Raw genomic sequence first — 27,788 nt, forward strand, 5'->3', positions numbered from 1 at the left:
CATATTTTGAAGCATGGTGGTGGCTGCATCATGTTATGGGTATGCTATTCCAGAAACAGAGCTAAGCACAGGAAAATCCTAGAGGAAAACCTGGTTCAGTCTGCTTTCCAGCAGACACCGGGAGGCAAATTTCAAAGATCTTTGTCCCCATGTGCAGTTGCAAACTGTAATCTGGCTTTTTTATGGCGGTTTTGGAGCAGTGGCTTCTTTCTTGCTGAGCGGCCTTTCAGGTTATGTCGATATAGGACTTGTTTTACTGTGGATATAGATACTTTTGTACCTGTTTCCTCCAGCATCTTTACAAGGCCCTTTGCTGTTGTTCTGGCATTGATTTGCACTTTTCACACCAAAGTACGTTCATCTCTAGGAGACAGAACGCGTCTCCTTCCTGAGCGGTATGACGGCTGCGTGGTCCCATGGTGTTAATACTTGCGTACAAATGAACGTGGTACCTTCAGGCGTTTGGAAATTGCTCCCAAGGATGAACCAGACTTGTGGAGGTCTACAATTTTTTTTCTGTGGACTTGGCTGATTTCTTTTGATTTTCCCATGATGTCAAGCAAAGGCACTGAGTTTGAAGGTAGGCCTTGAAATACATCCACGGGTACATCTCCAATTGACTCAAATTATGTCAATTAGCCTATCAGAAGCATCTAAAGCCATGACATCATTTTCTGGAATTTTACAAGCTGTTTAAAGGCACAGTCAACTTTGTGTATGTAAACTTCTGACCCATTGGAATTGTGATACAGTGAATTATAAATGAAATAATCTGTCTGTAAACAATTGTTGGAAAAATTACATGCACAAAGTAGATGTCCTAACTGACTTGCCAAAACTATAGTTTGTTAACAAGAAATTTGTGGAGTGGTTGAAAAACGGGTTTTAATGACTCCAACCTAAGTGTATGTAAACTTCTGACTTCAACTGTATCTTCAGGTCTCTCCAGAGATGTTTGATTGTACTCAAGTCTGGGCTCTGGCTGGGCCACTCAAGGACATTTAGAGACTTGTCCCGAAGCCAATCCTGAGTTGTCATGGCTGTGTGCTTAGGGTCGTTGTCCAGTTGGAAGATGAACCTTCGCCCCAGTCTGAGGTCCTGAGCACTCTGGAGCAGGTTTTCATCAAGGATCTCTTTGTACTTTGCTCCGTTCATCTTTCCCTCGAGTCTTCCAGTTCCTGCCACTAAAAACATGATGCTGCCACCACCATGCTTCACCATAGGGATGGTGCCAGGTTTCTTCCAGATGTGACACTTGGCATTCAGGCTAAAGAGTTCCATCTTGGTGTCATCAGACCAGAGAATCTTGTTTCTCATGGTCTGAGAGTCTTTATGTGCCTTTTGGCAAACTCCAAGTGGGCTGTAATGTGTCTTTTACTGAGGGAGTGGCTTCCGTAAAGGCCTCTACCATAAAGGCCTGATTGGTGGAGTTCTGCAGAGATGGTTGTCCTTCTGGAAGGTACTCCCAAATCTAAAGAGGAACTCAGGAGCTCTGTCAGAGTGACCATTGGGTCCTTGGTCACCTCTCCGACCAAGGCCCTTCTCCCCCGACTGCTCAGTTTGGCTGGGCGGCCAGCTCTAAGAAGAGTCTTGGTGGTTCCAAACCTCTTCTATTTAAGAATGATGGAGGCCACTGTGTTCTTGGGGACCTTCAATGCTGCAGAAACGTGTTGGTACCGTGTTGGTACTGTTTTTGCTTTGTCATTATGGGGCATTGTGTGTAAATTGATGAAGAAAAAAATGTATGTTATCAATTTTAGAATAAGGCTGTAACGAATCAGAATGTGGAAAAAGGGAAGGGGTCTGAATACTTTCCGAATGCACTGTATGTAAATTAGATATTTCTGTATTTCATATTCAATACATTTGCTAAATTTAAAAAAAAACATTTACATTTTGTCATTATGGGGTATTTTGTGTAGATGGGTGAGATTTTTTTGTATTTAATCCATTCTGAATTCAGGCTGTAACACAACAAAATGTGGAATAAGTCAAGGGGTGTGAATACTTTCTGAAGGCACTGTACATGATAACGCTAGCTATCTGTTTTTTCTGACCACGTGCCATGACCATAAAAACTATAGGTTTTTCCTGCTCAGGTCACAAGCTCACCCAATTATAATACATTGCAGTGTATGTGATTATGCATGGCTAGAGTGGATATATAATAATGCATGGCTTGAGTGGATATGTGATAATGACTCACAGCGAGGTGCAGGGGGCTCCTGGCACCCAGAAAGTCTGGGTCCTCCTGGTGACTCTCGTCTCTGTCCAACAGCTAAAACCACAACCACAGATTACATCAAAACAAATCACTTAAATTCCATAAGTGGTATTTGTGAGCTGTGTGTATTTATGGTATCTTGTGAAATTGAAGTTGAAGTTCTACACACAGATGCATTGTTGACTAGCATGTAGCATAGAAAATGTAGCATAAGCGTGTGTATGCGCGTGCATACACTCACCAGCTCCAGGCAGTGTCTGTGGCCATAGGCTGCAGCATAGTGGACAGGACTGTAGCCCTGCTTATCCTTCAGAGAGGCAGTAGCACCACTTTGCAAAAGGAATTCTAGACATCTATTACAAAAACATACAATATCGTCAGGCACAAACACTTCAATATGTTCTTAAAAAATTAAAAGCCTCAGACAGAGAGGATATGAGAGAGAGAATAGACATACCAACATGTTTCAAGCAGACCACCATGGTCCCTGTGCCCAAGAACACAAAGGCAACCTGCCTAAATGACTACAGACCCGTAGCACTCACATCCATAGCCATGAAGTGCTTTGAAAGGTTGGTAATGGCTCACATCAACACCATTATCCCAGAAACCCTAGACCCACTCCAATTTGCATACCGCCCAAACAGATCCACAGATGATGCAATCTCCATTGCACTCCACACTGCCCTTTCCCACCTGGACAAAAAGAACACTTATGTGAGAATGCTATTCATTGACTACAGCTCAGCGTTCAACACCATAGTACCCTCAAAGCTCATCACTAAGCTAAGGATCCTGGGACTAAACACCTCCCTCTGCAACTGGATCCTGGACTTCCTGACGAGCCGCCCCCAGGTGGTGAGGGTAGGTAGCAACACATCTGCCACGCTAATCCTCAACACTGGAGCTCCCCAGGGGTGTGTGCTCAGTCCCCTCCTGTATTCCCTGTTCACCCACGACTGCATGGCCAGGCACGACTCCAACACCATCATTAAGTTTGCAGACGACACAACAGTGGTAGGCCTGATCACCGACAACGACGAGACAGCCTATAGGGAGGAGGTCAGAGACCTGGCCGGGTGGTGCCAGAATAACAACCTATCCCCCAATCGTAACCAAGACTAAGGAGATGATTGTGGACTACAGGAAAAGGAGGACCGAGCATGCCCCCATTCTCATCGACGGGGCTGTAGTGGAGCAGGTTGAGAGCTTCAAGTTCCTTGGTGTCCACATCAACAACAAACTACAATGGTCCAAATACACCAAGACAGTCGTGAAGAGGGCACGACAAAGCCTATTCCCCCTCAGGAAACTAAAAAGATTTTGCACGGGTCCTGAGATCCTCAAACGATTCTACAGCTGCAACATCGAGAGCATCCTGACTGGTTGCATCACTGCCTGGTACGGCAATTGTTCGGCCTCTGACCGCAAGGCACTACAGAGGGTAGTGCGTACGGCCCAGTACATCACTGGGGCTAAGCTGCCTGCCATCCAGGACCTCTACACCAGGCGGTGTCAGAGGAAGGCCCTAAAAATTGTCAAAGAACCCAGCCATAGACTGTTCTCTCTACTACCGCATGGCAAACGGTACCGGAGTGCCAAGTCTAGGACAAAAAGGCTTCTCAACAGTTTTTACCCCCAAGCCATAAGACTCCTGAACAGGTAATCAAATGGCTACCTGGACTATTGTAACAAGCGTCGTTGTAGGTAGACCAAAATGCAGCGGGTATATTTATCATCTTCTTTTTATTAGAAGGGGAAAAAACACTTACAAAACAAAAGACGAAAACAGTCCCATAAGGTGCACAGACTAAACAGGAAACAACCACCCACAAACACAAGTGAAAACACACACAACTAAATATGGCCTCCAATCAGAGATAACAACAAACAGCTGACTCTGATTGGAGGTCATTGACAAAACTAACATAGACATAGAAAAAATAGAAAAACCACATAGAAATAGAAAACAAACCAAAAACCACGAAACACACTAAACAAACACCCCCTGCCACGCCCTGACCAAACTACAATAACAAACAACCCCTTTTACTGGTCAGGACGTGACAGTACCCCGCCCCCCAAAGGTGCAGACCCCGGATGTACCGAAAGACGAAAACCCCCACAAAAATAATAAGGGAGGGTGGCCACCGTCACCGACGGCTCCCGTGCTACACCCCCCCTAAACCTCCAACTACGGAGGTGGCTCAGGCTCCGGCCTTAGTCCCCATTCTAATCTGCCCACCCCCGCTGAAGGCTCAGGGCTGTAGACCACTGCTGAAGGCTCTGAGCTGAGGTGCGTCGCTGGAGACCTCGGGCTGAGGAGCGTCTCCGCAGGCTCCGGACTGTGGGCCGTCTCCGCAGGCTCCGGACTGTGGGCCGTCTCCGCTGGCTCCGGACTGTGGGCCGTCTCCGCAGGCTCTGGACTGTGGGCCGTCTCCGCCGTCTCCGGACTGTGGGCCGTCTCCGCCGTCTCCGGACTGTAGGACGTCGCCGGAAGCACTGGACGGGGCACTGTCGCCGGAAGCTCTGCACGCGGCACTGTCGCCGGAAGCTCTGGACACGGCACTGTCGCCGGAAGCTCTGGACACGGCACTGTCGCCGGAAGCTCTGGACGGGGCACTGTCGCCGGAAGCTCTGGACGGGGAACTGTCGCCGGAAGCTCTGGACGGGGAACTGTCGCCGGAAGCTCTGGACGGGGACTGCGCACTGAAGGCCTGATGCGTGGGGCTGGCTTTGGAGGCGCCAGACTAGTGACACGCACCACAGGGCTAGTGCGAGGAGCAGGAACAGGACGTACTGGATTGGGCAGGCGCACTAAAGGCCTGGTGCGTGGGCTGGCTTTGGAGGCGCCAGACTTACACGCACCTCAGGGCTAGTGCGAGGAGCAGGAACAGGACGACTGGACTGGGCAGGCGCACAGGCTGATGCGTGGGGCTCTTAGGCGCCAGACTAGTACACGCCCTCTGGCTCTGCACGTACTGGGCAGGTGCATTAAAGGCCTGATGCGTGGGGCTGGCTTTGGAGGCGCCACACTATGGACACACACCTCAGGGCTAGTGCGAGGAGCAGGAACAGGACGTACTGGACTGGGCAGGCGCACTATAGGCCTGATGCTTGGGGCTGGTTTTGGAGGCGCCAGCCTAGTAACACGCACTTCAAGGCTAGTGCGAGGAGCAGGAACAGGATACACTGGGCTATGAACCCTCACCGGCGGTCTGATGCTTGCAACTTGCATCACCGGTCCTGGCTCGATGCTGGCTCTAACATGACACCTGTGAGGAGCTTTCACCAAGCGCACTGGACTGTAGCTGCGCACTGGCGATACCGTGCCTATCTCTGCATAACATGGTGCTTGCTTGATCCGTCGCTCCCCATAATAAACACAGGTGCCCCTTCGTGCCCTTTCCGCCAGTACCTCTCTCCGGAATCTCGCATCAAGCTCCTCGCTTGATTCCTGGACTGGCTCCCCACGGTAAGCACGGGGAGTTGGCTCAGGGCTCACCCCTGGCCTAGCCAAACTACCCGTGTGCCCCCCCCAAAAAAACATTTTTGGGGCTGCCTCCTCTCCTCCTGAAATGGAGGATATAATGCCTCATACCTCCGTCGTTCTGCCTTAGCTGCCTCCAGCTCCTCCTTCGGACGCTTGTACTCCCCAGCCTGGTGCCATGGTCCTTTACCATCTAATATCTCCTCCCATGTCCACGACTCCAAATAGCTTTCCTGCTGCTCCTTCCTCCGCTGCTTGGTCCTTCTTTGGTGGGTGGTTCTGTAACAAGCGTCGTTGTAGGCAGACCAAAATGCAGCGGGTATATTTATCATCTTCTTTTTATTAGAAGGAAAAAAAACACTTACACAAAACAAACGACGAAAACAGTCCCGTAAGGTGCACAGACTAAACAGGAAACAACCACCCACAAACACAAGTGAAAACACACACAACTAAATATGGCCTCCAATCAGAGATAACAACAAACAGCTGACTCTGATTGGAAGTCATTGACAAAACTAACAGACATAGAAAAACTAGAAAAACCACATAGAAATAGAAAACATAGAACATAAACCAAAAACCCCGAAACACACTGAACAAACACCCCTGCCACACCCTGACCAAACTACAATAACAAACAACCCCTTTTACTGGTCAGGACGTGACACTATTTGCATTGTGTGCCCCCCCCCCAACCCCTCTTTTTACGCTGCTGCTACTCTCTGTTTATCATATATGCATAGTCATTTTAACTATACATTCATGTACATACTACCTCAATTGGGCCAACCAACCAGTGCTTCCGCACATTGGCTAACCGGGCTATCTGCATTGTGTCCCACCCACTCAACACCCGCCAACCCCTCTTTTTACGCTACTGCTACTCTCTCTTCATTATATATGCATAGTCACTTTAACCATATCTACATGTACATACTACCTCAATCAGCCTGACTAACCGGTGTCTGTATGTACCCTCGCTACTTTTATAGCCTCACTACTGTATATAGCCTGTCTTTTTACTGTTGTTTTATTTCTTTACCTACCCATTGTTCACCTAATACCTTTTTTGCACTATTGGTTAGAGCCTGTAAGTAAGCATTTCACTGTAAGGTCTACACCTGTTGTATTCGGCGCACGTGACAAATAAACTTTGATTTGATTTGACATACGCAATGGTTATTCCAACAAGATGAGCAAGAGAGACAATGACAGAAGATATTGTCTGTCTGAACTGGTCTGTATGCACAGAGTAGAGAGAGAAAGAAAGAGAGAAAGAAGAGGGACTTTCTCAAACAGTCAGAAGCATAGGCACGGCTTGCACTGAGCCATAATCTGCTGACTGACTACCTGTATGCCCAGATAGAGGCAGTAATACTGTCACAATATCCTTCGTTGTGTTGCAGGGAAGACCAAAATGCAGCGGAGTTGTGGATACTGATATTTTAATTAACAAAAAAAAGAGTAAAGCATCCACTTGACAAAACAATAAATGATACCCACAACACTAAACAGTTTTGCAGGCTCACCAACGCAGTGCAAAAACAACTACCCACCAAACCAAGTGACAAACATACTCCTACATATATGACTCCCAATCAGGAACAACGATCCCCAGCTGTTCCTGATCAGGAGTCACAAGACCAACACAGAACAATCACACACACAAGACTGCCACGTCCTGACCCCAAAACGACTACAACAGCTCCATCTGCTGGTCAGGACGTGACAGTACCCCCCCCTCAAGGTGCAGACCCCGGAATGCACCTAACAACAAAAAAAACACCAACAAACAAAATCCCCAACAAAACCCATAAACAATAACCCCTAAACAATAAGGGAGGGAAGGGAGGGTGGCTGCCGTCAACGACGGCACTGTGCTACACCCTCCCTCCCCAACCCACCTATCCTAGAGGTGGCGCAGGTGCAGGACGTGGACCTTGCTCCACCCTCGGCGTCGCCCACTTCGGTGGCGCCGATAGCTGCGCCAGGCAGACGGACCCCTCGGGCTGGGCCGGAGGACAGGAGGGCCCCTCGGGCTGGGCCGGGGGGCAGGAGGGCCCCTCGGGCTGGGCCGGAGGGCAGGAGGGCCCCTCGGGCTGGGCCGGAGCGCAGTCTGGCCACTCCGGCAGTTCAGCGCAGTCTGGCAGTTCAGCGCAGTCTGGCCACTCCGGCAGTTCAGCGCAGTCTGGCAGCTCCGGCGACTGTTGACTGGCGGGCAGCTCCGGCGACTGTTGACTGGCGGGCAGCTCCGGCGACTGTTGACTGGCGGGCAGCTCCGGCGACTGTTGACTGGCGGGCAGCTCCGGCGACTGTTGACTGGCGGTCAGCTCCGGCGACTGTTGACTGGCGGTCAGCTCCGGCGACTGTTGACTGGCGGTCAGCTCCGGCGACTGTTGACTGGCGGTCAGCTCCGGCGACTGTTGACTGGCGGTCAGCTCCGGCGACTGTTGACTGGCGGTCAGCTCCGGCGACTGTTGACTGGCGAGGCTGGGCTGACGCACTAGACTCCTGATGCGTGGGGCTGGTACTGGACGTGCCAGCCTGGAGACACGCACCTCCATGCTAGTGCGTCTAGCGGGAAACACCGGACCGAAAGGGCGCACTGGCGGTCTTGAGCGCAGGGTTGGCATCACCCCTTCCGGCTCGATGCCTACTTCGCCCTGGCACATGCGGGGCGCTGGTACCTTGCCTACCGGCCTGAAAATCCCAGGCCTCACCACAGCCCCAACCCCAAAGCACGGGACCTGTCCAGTCTGCCCTACAAGGGTACGGGGAGCTGGCCTGGGGCTGTAATCTCGCCCCGCCAAATAGCCCTTGTGCCCCCCACAAAAAAAATTATTGGGGCTGCCTCTCGGGTTCTACCTGCCTCCCAGGCAGGTTGTCACAGTGGACCTGCAACTGCTCCCATGTCCAGTCAATCCTCTCCGTCAACACCTCCAGCGACCAGGAATCCATCACCTCCCGAGCGCGCTGCTTCCAACATTCCTCCCTCACTTGCCTCTGTCCTCTTCTCCGCTGCTTGGTCCTTTGGTGGTGGGTAGTTCTGTCACAATATCCTTCGTTGTGTTGCAGGGAAGACCAAAATGCAGCGGAGTTGTGGATACTCATATTTTAATTAACAAAAAAAGAGTAAAGCATCCACTTGACAAAACAATAAATGATACCCACAACACTAAACCGTTTTGCAGGCTCACCAACACAGTGCAAAAACAACTACCCACCAAACCAAGTGACAAACATACTCCTACATATATGACTCCCAATCAGGAACAACGATCCCCAGCTGTTCCTGATCAGGAGTCACAAGACCAACACAGAACAATCACACACACAAGACTGCCACGTCCTGACCCCAAAACTACTACAACAGCTCCATCTGCTGGTCAGGACGTGACAAATACTCCTAGAAATAAAAGCGTATACTCACAGTGCAGCCTCCTTCTCCTTCTCCGCCTGCACCCCTTCACTCTCTGGCTCCAGAGCCTGACGTCGCCTACACAACACAAGACACACAACAGAGAACGATTAAGACATCCTCAATGGGGGCCCCAGGGAAACCCTCCCCAAACCCTTTCCATCTGATTATTCAGGGGGGTATTCAGGGTCATCTAGCATCTCCAGCAGTGCTTCTCTGAATTTCCTGGAATGGAACCAATCAGGGGTGTGAACACAGTCTGCTGCCGAACATCTAGACACCTATTCACCCGGCACCTCAGAATTACCTCAGGTATCTCTGAATTTGCATCATATAATAGCACTCACAGCTTTCCAAGAAAACACAACATTTTGACAGTTATGGTCAGTTTACATATATTTTAGAAGCTATTTATACAGAAAATGTGTATAAAACCCATATTAACTGTATTTATAATTATGTGACAATATTTTAGATCAGGTCATCTATAAGTCTTTGTTAGGTAAAGCTCCTCCTTATCTCAGCTCATTGGTCACCATAGCAACACCCACCCGTAGCACGCGCTCCAGCAGGTATATTTCACTGGTCATCCCCAAAGCCAACACCTGCTTTGGCTGCCTTTCTTTACAGTTCTCTGCTGCCAATGACTGGAAGGAATTGCAAAAATCACTGAAGTTGGAGACTTCTATCTCCCTCACTAACTTTAAGCGTCAGCTGTCAGAGCAGTTTACCGATCGCTGCAGCTGTACAGCCCATCTGTAAATAGCCCATCCAACCAACTACCTACTTCATCTCCATATTTGTTTTAGTTTTTCTTCTCTTTTGCACACCAGTATTTCTACTTGCACATCCTCATCTGCATATATCACTCCAGTGTAAATTGATAAACGGTAATTACTTCGCCACTATTGGCCTATTTATTGCCTTACCTCCTTACTTCATTTGCACACACTGTATACAGATTTGACTATTGTGTTATTGACTGTACGTTTGTTTATCTCATGGGTAACTCTGTGTTGTTGTTTTTGTCGCACTGCTTTGCTTTATCTTGGCCAGGTCACAGTTGTAAATGAGAACTTGTTCTCTACTGGACAACCTGGTTAAATAAAGGTTAAATAAAATAAATAAATAAATAAATTCCATTAGACTGGTTTGGATTTCTCCCTGACCAATATGGCTGCCAATTTCAAACGATTCTGGAAAGTTGAAGGTTGTAGGGACATAGCCCCTCTAACAATTTAACAGGATCTCTATGGTCACCACCAAACACCACACAGCTAGTTTTACTTGGCCTCAGTGGCCTGACTGTTCGTTAGTCTTTTGCTTACATATTATAGTTAGCAGCATATAGGAACCAGCTCAATATTGTGGTCTTTAACCTCTGACCGATAACTGAATTTACATGAGTTTATTATATATCAAACTGTAACATGAGTCACAGGTCCTAATGGTATCATCAATGTATGGTCACTATGGAACGAATCCTAACTTCCATTTAAGTAAGATTTTCACTTAGTCTACCATTTACATCAATGCATGACTATATCGGAATTGAAATCTTAAGTGGAAGTTAGGATTCGTCCCTAAGTCTGATCAGTGAAGCTCACCTTCTGTCCAGGTCGGAGGCTGCAGCATAGTGCAGAGCAGAGCGCCCCCACTGGTCAGTGGCATTAATGCAGGTCCCACACGACACCAGGGTCTCCAGGCACTGGTAGTGCCGACTGGCTGCAGCATAGTGGAGAGAGGTCCTGGAGAGGGAGAGACACACAGAGAGACAAACACACACAGAAGGACAGTGTTATACGCTAGCACATTGAGTTGAGTCACACACACTTAATGGAGTCCAAAAAAATGAAGACTGTTTGACAGCTGTTTGACAGCCATCAGACTGTTAAACAGCTTCTATCCCCAGGCCATCAGACTGTTAAACAGCTTCTATCCCCAGGCCATCAGACTGTTAGACAGCTTCTATCCCCAGGCCATCAGACTGTTAAACAGCTTCTATCCCCAGGCCATCAGACTGTTAAACAGCTTCTATCCCCAGGCCATCAGACTGTTTGACAGCTTCTATCACCATCAGACTGTTAAACAGCTTCTATCTCCAGGCCATCAGACTGTTAAACAGCTTCTATCTCCAGGCCATCAGACTGTTAGACAGCTTCTATCTCCAGGCCATCAGACTGTTTGACAGCTTCTATCACCAGACCATCAGACTGTTAAACAGCTTCTATCTCCAGGCCATCAGACTGTTAAACAGCTTCTATCTCCAGGCCATCAGACTGTTAAACAGCTTCTATCACCATCAGACTGTTAAACAGCTTCTATCTCCAGGCCATCAGACTGTTAAACAGCTTCTATCTCCAGGCCATCAGACTGTTAGACAGCTTCTATCTCCAGGCCATCAGACTGTTTGACAGCTTCTATCACCAGACCATCAGACTGTTAAACAGCTTCTATCCCCAGGCCATCAGACTGTTAAACAGCTTCTATCCCCAGGCCATCAGACTGTTAAACAGCTTCTATCACCATCAGACTGTTAAACAGCTTCTATCTCCAGGCCATCAGACTGTTAAACAGCTTCTATTCCCAGGCCATCAGACTGTTAAACAGCTTCTATCCCCAGGCCATCAGACTGTTAAACAGCTTCTATCCCCAGGCCATCAGACTGTTAAACAGCTTCTATCCCCAGGCCATCAGACTGTTAAACAGCTTCTATCCCCAGACCATCAGACTGTTAAACAGCTTCTATCCCCAGGCCATCAGACTGTTAAACAGCTTCTATCTCCAGACCATCAGACTGTTAAACAGCTTCTATCCCCAGGCCATCAGACTGTTAAACAGCTTCTATCCCCAGGCCATCAGACTGTTAAACAGCTTCTATCCCCAGGCCATCAGACTGTTAAACAGCTTCTATCCCCAGGCCATCAGACTGTTTGACAGCTTCTATCACCATCAGACTGTTAGACAGCTTCTATCTCCAGGCCATCAGACTGTTTGACAGCTTCTATCCCCAGGCCATAAGACTGTTAAACAGCTTCTATCTCCAGGCCATCAGACTGTTAAACAGCTTCTATCTCCAGGCCATCAGACTGTTAAACAGCTTCTATCTCCAGACCATCAGACTGTTAAACAGCTTCTATCCCCAGGCCATCAGACTGTTAAACAGCTTCTATCCCCAGGCCATCAGACTGTTAAACAGCTTCTATCTCCAGGCCATCAGACTGTTAAACAGCTTCTATCCCCAGGCCATCAGACTGTTTGACAGCTTCTATCACCATCAGACTGTTAAACAGCTTCTATCCCCAGGCCATCAGACTGTTAAACAGCTTCTATCTCCAGGCCATCAGACTGTTAAACAGCTTCTATCCCCAGGCCATCAGACTGTTAAACAGCTTCTATCCCCAGGCCATCAGACTGTTAAACAGCTTCTATCTCCAGACCATCAAACTGTTAAACAGCTTCTATCCCCAGACCATCAGACTGTTAAACAGCTTCTATCACCAGGCCATCAGACTGTTAAACAGCTTCTATCCCCAGGGCATCAGACTGTTAAACAGCTTCTATCCCCAGGCCATTAGACTGTTAAACAGCTTCTATCCCCAGGCCATCAGACTGTTAAACAGCTTCTATCCCCAGGCCATCAGACTGTTAAACAACTTCTATCCCCAGACCATCAGACTGTTAAACAGCTTCTATCCCCAGGCCATCAGACTGTTTGACAGCTTCTATCACCATCAGACTGTTAAACAGCTTCTATCTCCAGGCCATCAGACTGTTAAACAGCTTCTATCTCCAGGCCATCAGACTGTTTGACAGCTTCTATCTCCAGGCCATCAGACTGTTAAACAGCTTCTATCTCCAGGCCATCAGACTGTTAAACAGCTTCTATCTCCAGGCCATAAGACTGTTAAACAGCTTCTATCCCCAGGCCATCAGACTGTTAAACAGCTTCTATCTCCAGGCCATAAGACTGTTAAACAGCTTCTATCCCCAGGCCATAAGACTGTTAAACAGCTTCTATCCCCAGACCATCAGACTGTTAAACAGCTTCTATCACCATCAGACTGTTAAACAGCTTCTATCACCATCAGACTGTTAAACAGCTTCTATCACCATCAGACTGTTAAACAGCTTCTATCTCCAGGCCATCAGACTGTTTGACAGCTTCTATCTCCAGACCATCAGACTGTTAAACAGCTTCTATCTCCAGGCCATCAGACTGTTTGACAGCTTCTATCCCCAGACCATCAGACTGTTAAACAGCTTCTATCCCCAGGCCATCAGACTGTTAAACAGCTTCTATCTCCAGACCATCAGACTGTTAAACAGCTTCTATCTCCAGGCCATCAGACTGTTGAACAGCTTCTATCACCAGGCCATCAGACTGTTTGACAGCTTCTATCACCAGGCCATAAGACTGTTAAACAGCTTCTATCTCCAGACCATCAGACTGTTAAACAGCTTCTATCCCCAGGCCATCAGACTGTTAAACAGCTTCTATCCCCAGACCATCAGACTGTTAAACAGCTTCTATCCCCAGGCCATCAGACTGTTAAACAGCTTCTATCTCCAGGCCATCAGACTGTTTGACAGCTTCTATCACCATCAGACTGTTAAACAGCTTCTATCCCCAGGCCATCAGACTGTTAAACAGCTTCTATCTCCAGACCATCAGACTGTTAAACAGCTTCTATCCCCAGGCCATCAGACTGTTTGACAGCTTCTATCCCCAGGCCATCAGACTGTTAAACAGCTTCTATCCCCAGGCCATCAGACTGTTAAACAGCTTCTATCTCCAGACCATCAGACTGTTAAACAGCTTCTATCTCCAGGCCATCAGACTGTTAAACAGCTTCTATCCCCAGGCCATCAGACTGTTAAACAGCTTCTATCCCCAGGCCATAAGACTGTTAAACAGCTTCTATCTCCAGGCCATCAGACTGTTAAACAGCTTCTATCCCCAGGCCATAAGACTGTTAAACAGCTTCTATCTCCAGGCCATCAGACTGTTAAACAGCTTCTATCTCCAGGCCATCAGACTGTTAAACAGCTTCTATCTCCAGGCCATCAGACTGTTAAACAGCTTCTATCCCCAGGCCATCAGACTGTTAAACAGCTTCTATCTCCAGACCATCAGACTGTTAAACAGCTTCTATCCCCAGGCCATCAGACTGTTAAACAGCTTCTATTACCAGACCATCAGACTGTTTCACAGCTTCTATCCCCAGGCCATCAGACTGTTAAACAGCTTCTATCTCCAGGCCATCAGACTGTTAAACAGCTTCTATCACCATCAGACTGTTTGACAGCTTCTATCACCATCAGACTGTTAAACAGCTTCTATCCCCAGGCCATCAGACTGTTTGACAGCTTCTATCCCCAGGCCATAAGACTGTTAAACAGCTTCTATCTCCAGGCCATCAGACTGTTAAACAGCTTCTATCTCCAGGCCATCAGACTGTTTGACAGCTTCTATCTCCAGGCCATCAGACTGTTAAACAGCTTCTATCTCCAGGCCATCAGACTGTTAAACAGCTTCTATCTCCAGGCCATCAGACTGTTAGACAGCTTCTATCACCAGACCATCAGACTGTTAAACAGCTTCTATCTCCAGACCATCAGACTGTTAAACAGCTTCTATCCCCAGGCCATCAGACTGTTAAACAGCTTCTATCCCCAGGCCATCAGACTGTTAAACAGCTTCTATCTCCAGGCCATCAGACTGTTAAACAGCTTCTATCGCCAGGCCATCAGAATGTTAAACAGCTTCTATCCCCAGGCCATCGGACTGTTAAACAGCTTCTATTCCCAGGCCATCAGACTGTTAAACAGCTTCTATCTCCAGGCCATCAGACTGTTAAACAGCTTCTATCCCCAGGCCATCAGACTGTTAAACAGCTTCTATCTCCAGACCATCAGACTGTTAAACAGATTCTATCCCCAGACCATCAGACTGTTAAACAGCTTCTATCACCAGGCCATCAAACTGTTAAACAGCTTCTATCCCCAGGCCATCAGACTGTTAAACAGCTTCTATCTCCAGACCATCAGACTGTTAAACAGCTTCTATCCCCAGGCCATCAGACTGTTAAACAGCTTCTATTACCAGACCATCAGACTGTTTGACAGCTTCTATCCCCAGGCCATCAGACTGTTAAACAGCTTCTATCCCCAGGCCATCAGACTGTTAAACAGCTTCTATCTCCAGGCCATCAGACTGTTAAACAGCTTCTATCTCCAGGCCATCAGACTGTTAAACAGCTTCTATCTCCAGGCCATCAGACTGTTAAACAGCTTCTATCCCCAGGCCATCAGACTGTTAAACAGCTTCTATCCCCAGGCCATCAGACTGTTAAACAGCTTCTATCCCCAGGCCATCAGACTGTTAAACAGCTTCTATCCCCAGGCCATCAGACTGTTAAACAGCTTCTATCCCCAGGCCATCAGACTGTTAAACAGCTTCTATCTCCAGGCCATCAGACTGTTAAACAGCTTCTATCCCCAGACCATCAGACTGTTAAACAGCTTCTATCTCCAGGCCATCAGACTGTTAAACAGCTTCTATCCCCAGGCCATCAGACTGTTTGACAGCTTCTATCACCATCAGACTGTTTGACAGCTTCTATCACCAGACCATCAGACTGTTAAACAGCTTCTATCTCCAGACCATCAGACTGTTAAACAGCTTCTATCCCCAGACCATCAGACTGTTAAACAGCTTCTATCACCATCAGACTGTTAAACAGCTTCTATCTCCAGGCCATCAGACTGTTAAACAGCTTCTATTACCAGACCATCAGACTGTTAAACAGCTTCTATCTCCAGACCATCAGACTGTTAAACAGCTTCTATCTCCAGACCATCAGACTGGTAAACAGCTTCTATCTCCAGACCATCAGACTGTTAAACAGCTTCTATCCCCAGGCAATCAGACTGTTAAACAGCTTCTATCTCCAGACCATCAGACTGTTAAACAGCTTCTATCTCCAGGCCATCAGACTGTTAAACAGCTTCTATCTCCAGGCCATCAGACTGGTAAACAGCTTCTATCTCCAGGCCATCAGACTGTTAAACAGCTTCTATCCCCAGGCCATCAGACTGTTAAACAGCTTCTATCTCCAGACCATCAGACTGTTAAACAGCTTCTATCTCCAGGCCATCAGACTGTTAAACAGCTTCTATCCCCAGACCATCAGACTGTTAAACAGCTTCTATCTCCAGGCCATCAGACTGGTAAACAGCTTCTATCTCCAGGCCATCAGACTGTTAAACAGCTTCTATCTCCAGGCCATCAGACTGTTAAACAGCTTCTATCTCCAGACCATCAGACTGTTAAACAGCTTCTATCTCCAGGCCATCAGACTGTTAAACAGCTTCTATCTCCAGGCCATCAGACTGTTAAACAGCTTCTATCTCCAGGCCATCAGACTGGTAAACAGCTTCTATCTCCAGGCCATCAGACTGTTAAACAGCTTCTATCCCCAGGCCATCAGACTGTTAAACAGCTTCTATCCCCAGGCCATCAGACTGTTTGACAGCTTCTATCACCAGACCATCAGACTGTTAAACAGCTTCTATCTCCAGGCCATCAGACTGTTAAACAGCTTCTATCCCCAGACCATCAGACTGTTAAACAGCTTCTATCCCCAGGCCATCAGACTGTTAAACAGCTTCTATCCCCAGGCCATTAGACTGTTTGACAGCTTCTATCACCATCAGACTGTTAAACAGCTTCTATCCCCAGGCCATCAGACTGTTAAACAGCTTCTATCTCCAGACCATCAGACTGTTAAACAGCTTCTATCCCCAGGCCATCAGACTGTTTGACAGCTTCTATCACCATCAGACTGTTAAACAGCTTCTATCTCCAGGCCATCAGACTGTTAAACAGCTTCTATCTCCAGGCCATCAGACTGTTAAACAGCTTCTATCTCCAGGCCATCAGACTGTTAGACAGCTTCTATCTCCAGGCCATCAGACTGTTTGACAGCTTCTATCTCCAGGCCATCAGACTGTTTGACAGCTTCTATCTCCAGGCCATCAGACTGTTTGACAGCTTCTATCTCCAGGCCATCAGACTGTTAAACAGCTTCTATCCCCAGGCCATCAGACTGTTTGACAGCTTCTATCACCATCAGACTGTTAAACAGCTTCTATCTCCAGGCCATCAGACTGTTAAACAGCTTCTATCTCCAGGCCATCAGACTGTTAGACAGCTTCTATCTCCAGGCCATCAGACTGTTTGACAGCTTCTATCTCCAGGCCATCAGACTGTTAAACAGCTTCTATCTCCAGGCCATCAGACTGTTAAACAGCTTCTATCTCCAGGCCATCAGACTGTTTGACAGCTTCTATCTCCATCAGACTGTTAAACAGCTTCTATCTCCAGGCCATCAGACTGTTTGACAGCTTCTATCTCCATCAGACTGTTAAACAGCTTCTATTCCCAGGCCATCAGACTGTTAAACAGCTTCTATTCCCAGGCCATCAGACTGTTAAACAGCTTCTATCCCCAGGCCATCAGACTGTTAAACAGCTTCTATCCCCAGGCCATCAGACTGTTTGACAGCTTCTATCACCAGACCATCAGACTGTTAAACAGCTTCTATCTCCAGACCATCAGACTGTTAAACAGCTTCTATCCCCAGGCCATTAGACTGTTTGACAGCTTCTATCACCATCAGACTGTTAAACAGCTTCTATCCCCAGACCATCAGACTGTTAAACAGCTTCTATCCCCAGGCCATCAGACTGTTTGACAGCTTCTATCACCATCAGACTATTAAACAGCTTCTATCTCCAGGCCATCAGACTGTTAAACAGCTTCTATCTCCAGGCCATCAGACTGTTAGACAGCTTCTATCTCCAGGCCATCAGACTGTTAAACAGCTTCTATCTCCAGGCCATCAGACTGTTTGACAGCTTCTATCTCCAGGCCATCAGACTGTTAAACAGCTTCTATCTCCAGGCCATCAGACTGTTAAACAGCTTCTATCTCCAGGCCATCAGACTGTTTGACAGCTTCTATCTCCAGCACGTAAGTACAGTGATAATATTCTATTTTGAGGTCCCTGGCAATTCCCAGCCCTAATATAGAGCCATTGAACACTGGTCACCTCATATTCTGTTTATATACTGTTGTTTACTCACTGTGTATTTACACAGAGTATACAAAACATTAAAGATGCACTATGCAGAAATCGTTCCGCCATTTCCTGGTTCCTATATTCTAATAGTTTGCATAATTTCAGTTTATGTGACAAAACAAGCAAGTATATTTGTGAGAATCATTGTACCATCTAAACCGCTGTGAAATATATTTTCCATAACCAACAGTAATGTATTATCAGCTGTTTGAAGCTGGTGAACAAAACTGAAAGTTAAAAACTGAAAGTTAAAAACTGAAAAAACAAAGATAGGAAAGAGCGCACATAGAACAGATCTACCGCTTCTTAGACTTGCTTTCAATGAGAATGACAGATCTATTACTCCCTTTTCTATATGAATTTGGTTGGGTCGTCCAAAAAGGTACATCCACAGTGATTTGATATTGCAGCTTTAAGAACGCCTGCTCTTTCCATGACATAGACTGACCAGGTGAATCCAGCTGAAAGCTATGATCCCTTATTGAAATCCACTTCAATCAGTGTAGATGAAGGTGAGGAGACAGGTAAAAGAAGTATTTTTAAGCCTTGAGACAATTGAGACATGGATTGTGTATGTGTGTCATTCAGAGGGTGAATGGGTAAGACAACATATTTAAGTGCCTTTGAACAGGGTATGGTAGTAGGTGCCAGGTGCACCGGTTTGTGTCAAGAACTCCAACGCTGCTGGGTTTTTCACACTCAACAGTTTCCCGCGTGTATCAAGAATGGTCCACCACCCAAAGGCATCTAGCGGACTTGACACAACTGTGGGAATCATTGGAGTCAACATGGGCCAGAATCCCTGTGGAACAATTTCGACACCTTGTAGAGTCCATGCCCCAACGAATTGAGGCTGTTCTGAGGGGAAAGGGGGGTTGGGGGGTTGCAACTCAATATTAGTATGATGAAATACTGACATACTGTCTACACACAGCACATATTTATATTCTGCATTCTCACACATGCTCACTAATATATCTACTTTGATTGTTTAGATTTCTTCTATGATTTGTGTATTTGCGAGACATTCTAATGTTCTGTTGGAGCTAGTAACATAAGCATTTCGCTGCACCTGCCATAGCACCTGCTCATCTGTGTACGCGACCAATAAACTTTGATTTGATCAAATGTTGAGTCAGAGTTGAGGGGAAATTGCTCTGGCCACACAAACACACCTACACAGGAACTGGAGAGAGGAACTCCTTGTCTCCTTTTAGTTCCCAGTTAGAACCAGTTTTCAACATCATCTATACACATCACTTCACTGTCCCACTAAGGCCCTGTTCATCTGGCCTTACTTCAGACCTGCCCACCCTTCTACCTGCCCTCTGAGAGAACTCACCTGCCACACTTGTCCCTCCGGTTGTGGTCCCCATCGCTGCTCAGAAGCAACTTCACACACTCCACATTACTGCAGAACGAGACAGGGGGACAGGGAGCACTTTTAGAATCATGACAAATTGGGTTTTGAAGAGTGCAGTGCCAGAAAGAGAAATACACAGACACCAACAGACACCTGATGAAGCCCTTCTGACAGAAATGTTGAAATAAACTACACAGGAGCTTACAAAACAGTGTGTGGGTATTTCTCTTACTTTCATCACACACACACACACACACACACACACACACACACACACACACACACACACACACACACACACACACACACACACACACACACACACTACACACACACACACACACACACACACACCTACACACACACACCTACACACACACACACACACACCTTACACACACACACACACACCTACACACACACACACAGACACACCTACACACACACACACACACACACACACCTACACACACACACACACACACACACACACACAGAGAGAGAGACTCACCCTCCGGCGGCAGCAGCGTGCAGACAGGTCCTCCCCAGTGCATCAGGGGTGTCGATCTGGAAGCCTGCAGACAAGGCCGAGGACGAGGGGACGTTACTGAGGGAACACATTACGCTATACCTCCTTCCTACAGGGGCCGATGTACGCAGAGGGAGGGAGGCAACAAACAGCCACATAGCAGGGAGGACAGTGAAAGAGAGAGGGAGAGACACAGGGGACGGGGAAGTGGAGAATGAGTCCAGGGGTTACAAGGTGAGGTAAGGTGAGAGACAGGCAGGCTAGAACACATGCTGAGATAGTCGAATATTCTACTTCTATAAGTACTTATACTCTGAAAGCACACAAGAGAGAGGAAGAGGAAAACACTGTAGAGTTAAAGAGTGTTCTATTTGTATCCCATCACGCTGTCACACTTTGGTCCTATGCCTAGAACCGCAGTACGCTGGGTCAAACCATTCCGGTCATTAAAGGGGGAGGATGAGGAGGAGTTAACAACCATGGATACTGAAGGCTATGAATATTGCCCTCAAACCACCCCTCTAATACTGTGGTTCAAGCCGGCTATCTCCTCAGCACAAATAAATCACTCAGTATCAAAGACCTTCCTTTGTTGCTTTCCTACAGTAGAGGCCTCAAATCCCTCACAGAGCTCAGTGCCCCCCGGCCCTATGGGTCTGACCACACAGTCAAGTGAAACTACGCGGCTCCTATCAAACAGAGCATGAGACTTCCAGACTGGAGCCAAAATGGTCTCTCCATGGAAGTTTGCCAGTATGTATCAAACAATCAGCGCTCTGATTTCAACAGGAGCAGTCACTCAGATATACTTACATTTACATTTTAGTCATTTAGCAGACGCTCTTATCCAGAGTGACTTACAGTAGTGAATGCATACATTTCATACATTGTTTTTCTCTGTACTGGTCCCCCGTGGGAATCGAACCCACAACCCTGGTGTTGCAAACACCATGCTCTACCAACTGAGCCACACGGGACCAGATATATTCTAGTCTGCAGGGAGACAGCTAGCAATGAGTACCCAGGCTCGTGCTTTATCAGTGTATGCACTGCAGGCCACTTGCCTGTCTATGTATGTAGGCCCATTGCCTTGTATTGCTGTTGGAGGAACAATGTGACTCCAATCTGACCAAGGCTGAATAGTTCCCCCTGCAGAGGAATGTAGGATTGGGAAGCAGCAATAAGACATTCCTGTTCTCCAGCCAAACGAAGAGGACTTATAAAGTACCGTTTTTTTAAGAGTACACACAGCCAATGGCTTGGGGCTGGTAGGTTACCTGAAGAGAGCAGCCAATGGCTTAGTGCTGGTAGGTTACCTGAAGAGAGCAGCCAATGGCTTGGTGCTGGTAGGTTACCTGAAGAGAGCAGCCAATGGCTTAGTGCTGGTAGGTTACCTGAAGAGAGCAGCCCATGGCTTGGGGCTGGTAGGTTACCTGAAGAGAGCAGCCAATGGCTTGGTGCTGGTAGGTTACCTGAAGAGAGCAGCCAATGGCTTAGTGCTGGTAGGTTACCTGAAGAGAGCAGCCAATGGCTTGGTGCTGGTAGGTTACCTGAAGAGAGCAGCCAATGGCTTGGTGCTGGTAGGTTACCTGAAGAGAGCAGCCAATGGCTTGGTGCTGGTAGGTTACCTGAAGAGAGCAGCCAATGGCTTGGTGCTGGTAGGTTACCTGAAGAGAGCAGCCAATAGCTTGGTGCTGGTAGGTTACCTGAAGAGAGCAGCCAATGGCTTAGTGCTGGTAGGTTACCTGAAGAGAGCAGCCCATGGCTTGGTGCTGGTAGGTTACCTGAAGAGAGCAGCCCATGGCTTAGTGCTGGTAGGTCACCTGAAGAGAGCAGCCAATGGCTTAGTGCTGGTAGGTTACCTGAAGAGAGCAGCTTCTGGCAGCAGTCTGAGTGGGCGTTCATAGCAGCCAGGTGCAGAGGAAACATACCATGGACCCCTCGTCTGCAGACAGAGACAGAGAGACAGAGAGACAGACAGAGAGACAGAGAGAGAGGTCTTTACTATAAAGTCATACTCTACCTCTATACTACAATAAAACAAGTGAAAGGAAAGGGATCCAAACATCCATCCACACACACACACACACACACACACACACACACACACACACACACACACACACACACACACACACACACACCTTGTGCAGTCAGCTCCGCTGGTGATGAGTGTGTTAATGAGGAGCTCGTGACCATAGCGAGCAGCGATGTGAAGAGGAGTGTTTCCTTCCTTGTCCACACTGTCAATCTCCCCACCTACAGTACAGTAAGAATAGTGAACTCAGACTCACACACATACTGTACACACACACACACACTGTACACACTGTACACACACACAGGTCTTACCATTCTGGATGAGTGTCTGGGAGCGAGTGAAGCGGCCGTGGACCGCTGTCATGTGGAGGGGGCTCTTCCCATCCCGACTCTGAGAGAGAAAGACAGAACAAAGATGGGAGTGACATAGACCAGCAGGCTGAATTCTAGAATGGACAGTCTAATACAGAAACAGTGATCCAGAGAAACTCAGTGAGACCATTCATTCTCTCACCACTCTTAGGCACTCCCCTCACCTGGACGTTGACGTCAGCCCCGTTGTTGACCAGGAACTCTAGACAGAGAGCTCCGTGGGTGGAGGCTGCAGCGAAGTGTAGGGGGGTGAAACCCTTGTTGTTGGGCTGGCTGACGTTAGCCCCGTAGTCTATCAGTTCACTGACCACAGCATCCTGACCGTTGAAACAGGCCAAGTGCAGAGCAGTGTTACCAAACGCATTGGCCTCATCTATCTGCAGTCACAGAGGAGAACAAGTCATCATCATTCTAGACACTATTTAAATGTGTGTGTCTCCATCTGTGTGTCTCTCTATGTGTCTCTCTCTCCATGTGTCTCTCTCTCTCCGTGTGTGTCTCTCTCTCTCCATGTGTGTCTCTCTCTCTCCATGTGTCTCTCTCTCTCCATGTGTGTCTCTCTCTCTCCATGTGTCTCTCTCTCTCCATATGTCTCTCTCTCTCCATGTGTCTCTCTCTCTCCATGTGTGTCTCTCTCCATGTGTCTCTCTCTCTCTCCATGTGTGCCTCTCTCTCTCCATGTGTCTCTCTCTCTCCATATGTCTCTCTCTCTCCATGTGTCTCTCTCTCTCCATGTGTCTCTCTCTCTCCATGTGTGTCTCTCTCCATGTGTCTCTCTCTCTCCATGTGTGTCTCTCTCTCTCCATGTGTGTCTCTCTCCATGTGTGTCTCTCTCTCTCCGTGTGTCTCTCTCTCTCCATGTGTGTCTCTCTCTCTCCGTGTGTCTCTCTCTCTCCGTGTGTCTCTCTCTCTCCGTGTGTCTCTCTCTCTCCATGTGTGTCTCTCTCTCTCCGTGTGTCTCTCTCTCTCCGTGTGTCTCTCTCTCTCCATGTGTGTCTCTCTCTCTCCATGTGTCTCTCTCTCCATGTGTCTCTCTCTCTCCATGTGTCTCTCTCTCTCCATGTGTCTCTCTCTCTCCATGTGTGTCTCTCTCCATGTCTCTCTCCATGTGTCTCTCTCCGTGTGTGTGTCTCTCTCCGTGTGTGCGTCTCTCTCCGTGTGTGTGTCTCTCTCCGTGTGCGTCTCTCTCCGTGTGTGTCTCTCTCTGTGTGTGTGTCTCTCTCCGTGTGTGTCTCTCTCTGTGTGTGTGTCTCTCTGTGTGTGTGTCTCTCTCTGTGTGTGTCTCTCCGTGTGTGTGTCTCTCTCCGTGTGTGTCTCTCTCCGTGTGTGTGTGTCTCTCCGTGTGTGTGTCTCTCTCCGTGTGTGTCTCTCTCTGTGTGTGTGTCTCTCTGTGTGTGTGTCTCTCTCTGTGTGTGTCTCTCTGTGTGTGTGTCTCTCTCCGTGTGTGTGTCTCTCTCCGTGTGTGTCTCTCCGTGTGTGTGTCTCTCTCCGTGTGTGTCTCTCTCTGTGTGTGTGTCTCTCTGTGTGTGTGTCTCTCTCCGTGTGTGTCTCTCTCTGTGTGTGTGTCTCTCTGTGTGTGTGTCTCTCTCCGTGTGTGTCTCTCTCTGTGTGTGTGTCTCTCTGTGTGTGTGTCTCTCTCCGTGTGTGTCTCTCTCTGTGTGTGTGTCTCTCTGTGTGTGTGTCTCTCTCCGTGTGCGTCTCTCTCCGTGTGTGTGTGTCTCTCCGTGTGTGTGTCTCTCTCCGTGTGTGTCTCTCTCTCGTGTGTGTGTCTCTCTGTGTGTGTGTCTCTCTCTGTGTGTGTCTCTCTGTGTGTGTGTCTCTCTCCGTGTGTGTGTCTCTCTCCGTGTGTGTGTCTCTCTCCGTGTGTGTGTCTCTCTGTGTGTGTGTCTCTCTCCGTGTGCGTCTCTCTCCGTGTGTGTGTGTCTCTCCGTGTGTGTGTCTCTCTCCGTGTGTGTCTCTCTCTGTGTGTGTGTCTCTCTGTGTGTGTGTCTCTCTCTGTGTGTGTCTCTCTGTGTGTGTGTCTCTCCGTGTGTGTGTCTCTCTCCGTGTGTGTCTCTCTCTGTGTGTGTGTCTCTCTGTGTGTGTGTCTCTCTCTGTGTGTCTCTCTCCGTGTGTGCGTCTCTCTCCGTGTGTGTGTCTCTCTCCGTGTGCGTCTCTCTCCGTGTGTGTGTCTCTCTCTGTGTGTGTGTCTCTCTCTGTGTGTGTCTCTCTCTGTGTGTGTCTCTCCGTGTGTGTGTCTCTCTCCGTGTGTGTGTCTCTCTCTGTGTGTGTGTCTCTCTGTGTGTGTGTCTCTCTCCGTGTGTGTCTCTCTCTGTGTGTGTGTCTCTCTGTGTGTGTGTCTCTCTCCGTGTGTGTCTCTCTCTGTGTGTGTGTCTCTCTGTGTGTGTGTGTCTCTCTCCGTGTGTGTCTCTCCGTGTGTGTGTCTCTCTCTGTGTGCGTCTCTCTCCGTGTGTGTGTCTCTCTGTGTGTGTGTGCGTCTCTCTCCGTGTGTGTGTCTCTCTCCATGTGTCTCTCTCCATGTGTCTCTCTCCATGTGTCTCTCTCCATGTGTCTCTCTCCGTGTGTGTGTCTCTCCCCGTGTGTGTGTCTCTCTCCGTGTGTGTGTCTCTCTCCGTGTGTGTGTCTCTCTCCGTGTGTGTGTCTCTCTCCGTGTGTGTGCGTCTCTCTCCGTGTGTGTGTCTCTCTCCGTGTGTGTCTCTCTCTGTGTGTGTCTCTCTCTGTGTGTGTGTCTCTCTCTGTGTGTGTGTGTCTCTCTCCGTGTGTGTGTCTCTCTCTGTGTGTGTCTCTCCGTGTGTGTGTCTCTCTGTGTGTGTCTCTCTCTGTGTGTGTGTGTCTCTCTCCGTGTGTGTGTCTCTCTGTGTGTGTGTCTCTCTCCGTGTGTGTGTCTCTCTCCGTGTGTGTGTGTCTCTTAGTGTGTGTGTCTCTCCGTGTGTGTGTGTCTCTCCGTGTGTGTGTCTCTCTGTGTGTGTGTGTCTCTCTCCGTGTGTGTGTCTCTCTGTGTGTGTGTCTCTCTCCGTGTGTGTGTCTCTCTGTGTGTGTGTCTCTCTCCGTGTGTGTGTCTCTCTCCGTGTGTGTGTGTCTCTTAGTGTGTGTGTCTCTCCGTGTGTGTGTGTCTCTCCGTGTGTGTGTGTCTCTCTCCGTGTGTGTGTCTCTCCGTGTGTGTGTCTCTCTCTGTGTGTGTCTCTCTCTGTGTGTGTGTCTCTCTCCGTGTGTTTGTGTCTCTCTCCGTGTGTGTGTCTCTCTCCGTGTGTGTGTCTCTCTCCGTGTGTGTGTCTCTCTGTGTGTGTGTGTGTCTCTCTCCGTGTGTGTGTCTCTCTCCATGTCTCTCTCCATGTGTCTCTCTCCATGTGTCTCTCTCCATGTGTCTCTCTCCGTGTGTGTGTCTCTCCGTGTGTGTGTCTCTCTCTGTGTGTGTCTCTCTCTGTGTGTGTGTCTCTCTCCGTGTGTTTGTGTCTCTCTCCGTGTGTGTGTCTCTCTCCATGTGTGTGTCTCTCTCCGTGTGTGTGTCTCTCTCCGTGTGTGTGTCTCTCTCCGTGTGTGTGTCTCTCTCCGTGTGTGTGTGTCTCTTAGTGTGTGTGTCTCTCCGTGTGTGTGTGTCTCTCCGTGTGTGTGTGTGTCTCTCAGTGTGTGTGTCTCTCAGTGTGTGTGTCTCTGTGCGTGTGTGTGTGTGTGTGTGTGTGTGTGTGTGTGTGTGTGCGCGCGTGTGTCTCCGTACCTCCACAGCCAGGTTGAGCAGGTGTTTGACCACAGCGATCTGACCGTTAGAAGCGGCTGTGTGTAGGGGGGTGTAACCTCGCTTGTCCTTACAGCTGACCTCTGCCCCCTGGCTGACAAGCAGACAGACTACATCCAGATGTCCTGCAGGGGGCGCACCAGAGCATCATCAAACTCACTGTAGAATAATTCAAGTTATCTTACAAGAAAGTAACCGTTGAAAACCATAATGTTTCTATTAAATGTTCAGCAATACGAGTAATGAAGAGTAATCCCAGAAGAAAGCAACGAATGTTGTTTGACTCAGTTCACTGACTAGTAGGTGACTCAGTGATTTCTGAAAACATTTTCTTTCGTGAAATGGAAATAATGATATGAATGCCTGAGGCAGACTTGTCACAGACACTATATAATGTCTACATCTCACCCATATAAGTCACCCAGTGCAGGGCGCGGCCATCTTTCTTAATGTCTACATCTCACCCATATAAGTCACCCAGTGCAGGGCTCGGCCATCTTTCTTAATGTCTACATCTCACCCATATAAGTCACCCAGTGCAGGACGCGTCCATCTTTCTTAATGTCTACATCTCACCCATATAAGTCACCCAGTGCAGGGCGCGTCCATCTTTCTTAATGTCTACATCTCACCCATATAAGTCACCCAGTGCAGGACGCGGCCATCTTTCTTAATGTCTACATCTCAACCATATAAGTCACCCAGTGCAGGACGCGGCCATCTTTCTTAATGTCTACATCTCAACCATATAAGTCACCCAGTGCAGGGCGCGGCCATCTTTCTTAATGTCTACATCTCACCCATATAAGCCGACCAGTGCAGGGCGCGGCCATCTTTCTTAATGTCTACATCTCACCCATATAAGTCACCCAGTGTAGGGCGCAGCCATCTTTCTTAATGTCTACATCTCAACCATATAAGTCACCCAGTGTAGGGCGCGGCCATCTTTCTTAATGTCTACATCTCACCCATATAAGTCACCCAGTGTAGGGCGCGGCCATCTTTCTTAATGTCTACATCTCACCCATATAAGTCACCCAGTGCAGGGCGCGTCCATCTTTCTTAATGTCTACATCTCACCCATATAAGCCGCCCAGTGCAGGGCGCGGCCATCTTTCTTAATGTCTACATCTCACCCATATAAGTCACCCAGTGCAGGACGCGGCCATCTTTCTTAATGTCTACATCACACCCATATAAGTCACCCAGTGCAGGGCGCGGCCATCTTTCTTAATGGCTACATCTCACCCATATAAGTCGCCCAGTGCAGGACGCGGCCATCTTTCTTAATGTCTACATCTCACCCATATAAGTCACCCAGTGCAGGGCGCGGCCATCTTTCTTAATGGCTACATCTCACCCATATAAGTCGCCCAGTGCAGGGCGCGGCCATCTTTCTTAATGTCTACATCTCACCCATATAAGTCGCCCAGTGCAGGACGCGGCCATCTTTCTTAATGTCTACATCTC

General features: G+C 48.2%; 1 protein-coding gene across 5 annotated transcripts in view; it reads right to left on the reverse strand.

The window, feature by feature from the left end:
• LOC106582316 (serine/threonine-protein phosphatase 6 regulatory ankyrin repeat subunit B) overlaps window positions 1-27,788 on the reverse strand; it is an 80,506-nt gene that overhangs the window by 19,813 nt on the left and 32,905 nt on the right. For 3 of the 5 annotated variants that reach the window (XM_014165283.2, XM_014165286.2, XM_045704809.1), the window contains 11 exons: window positions 26,301-26,443; window positions 22,750-22,962; window positions 22,526-22,604; window positions 22,318-22,432; window positions 22,036-22,118; window positions 20,156-20,282; window positions 19,624-19,692; window positions 10,743-10,883; window positions 9,148-9,213; window positions 2,466-2,577; window positions 2,207-2,278 (listed from right to left, as the gene is read on the reverse strand). In XM_014165283.2, coding sequence (XP_014020758.1) covers window positions 2,207-2,278; window positions 2,466-2,577; window positions 9,148-9,213; window positions 10,743-10,883; window positions 19,624-19,692; window positions 20,156-20,282; window positions 22,036-22,118; window positions 22,318-22,432; window positions 22,526-22,604; window positions 22,750-22,962; window positions 26,301-26,443 — 1,220 coding nt within the window. Of the gene's footprint in view, window positions 1-2,206; window positions 2,279-2,465; window positions 2,578-9,147; window positions 9,214-10,742; window positions 10,884-19,623; window positions 19,693-20,155; window positions 20,283-22,035; window positions 22,119-22,317; window positions 22,433-22,525; window positions 22,605-22,749; window positions 22,963-26,300; window positions 26,444-27,398; window positions 27,420-27,788 lie in introns of those variants that run through there. The other 2 variants (XM_014165288.2, XM_014165284.2) reach the window with 2 other exon arrangements.

Source organism: Salmo salar, chromosome ssa21, assembly GCF_905237065.1.
Source record: "Salmo salar chromosome ssa21, Ssal_v3.1, whole genome shotgun sequence".
NCBI classification, from domain to species: domain Eukaryota; kingdom Metazoa; phylum Chordata; class Actinopteri; order Salmoniformes; family Salmonidae; genus Salmo; species Salmo salar.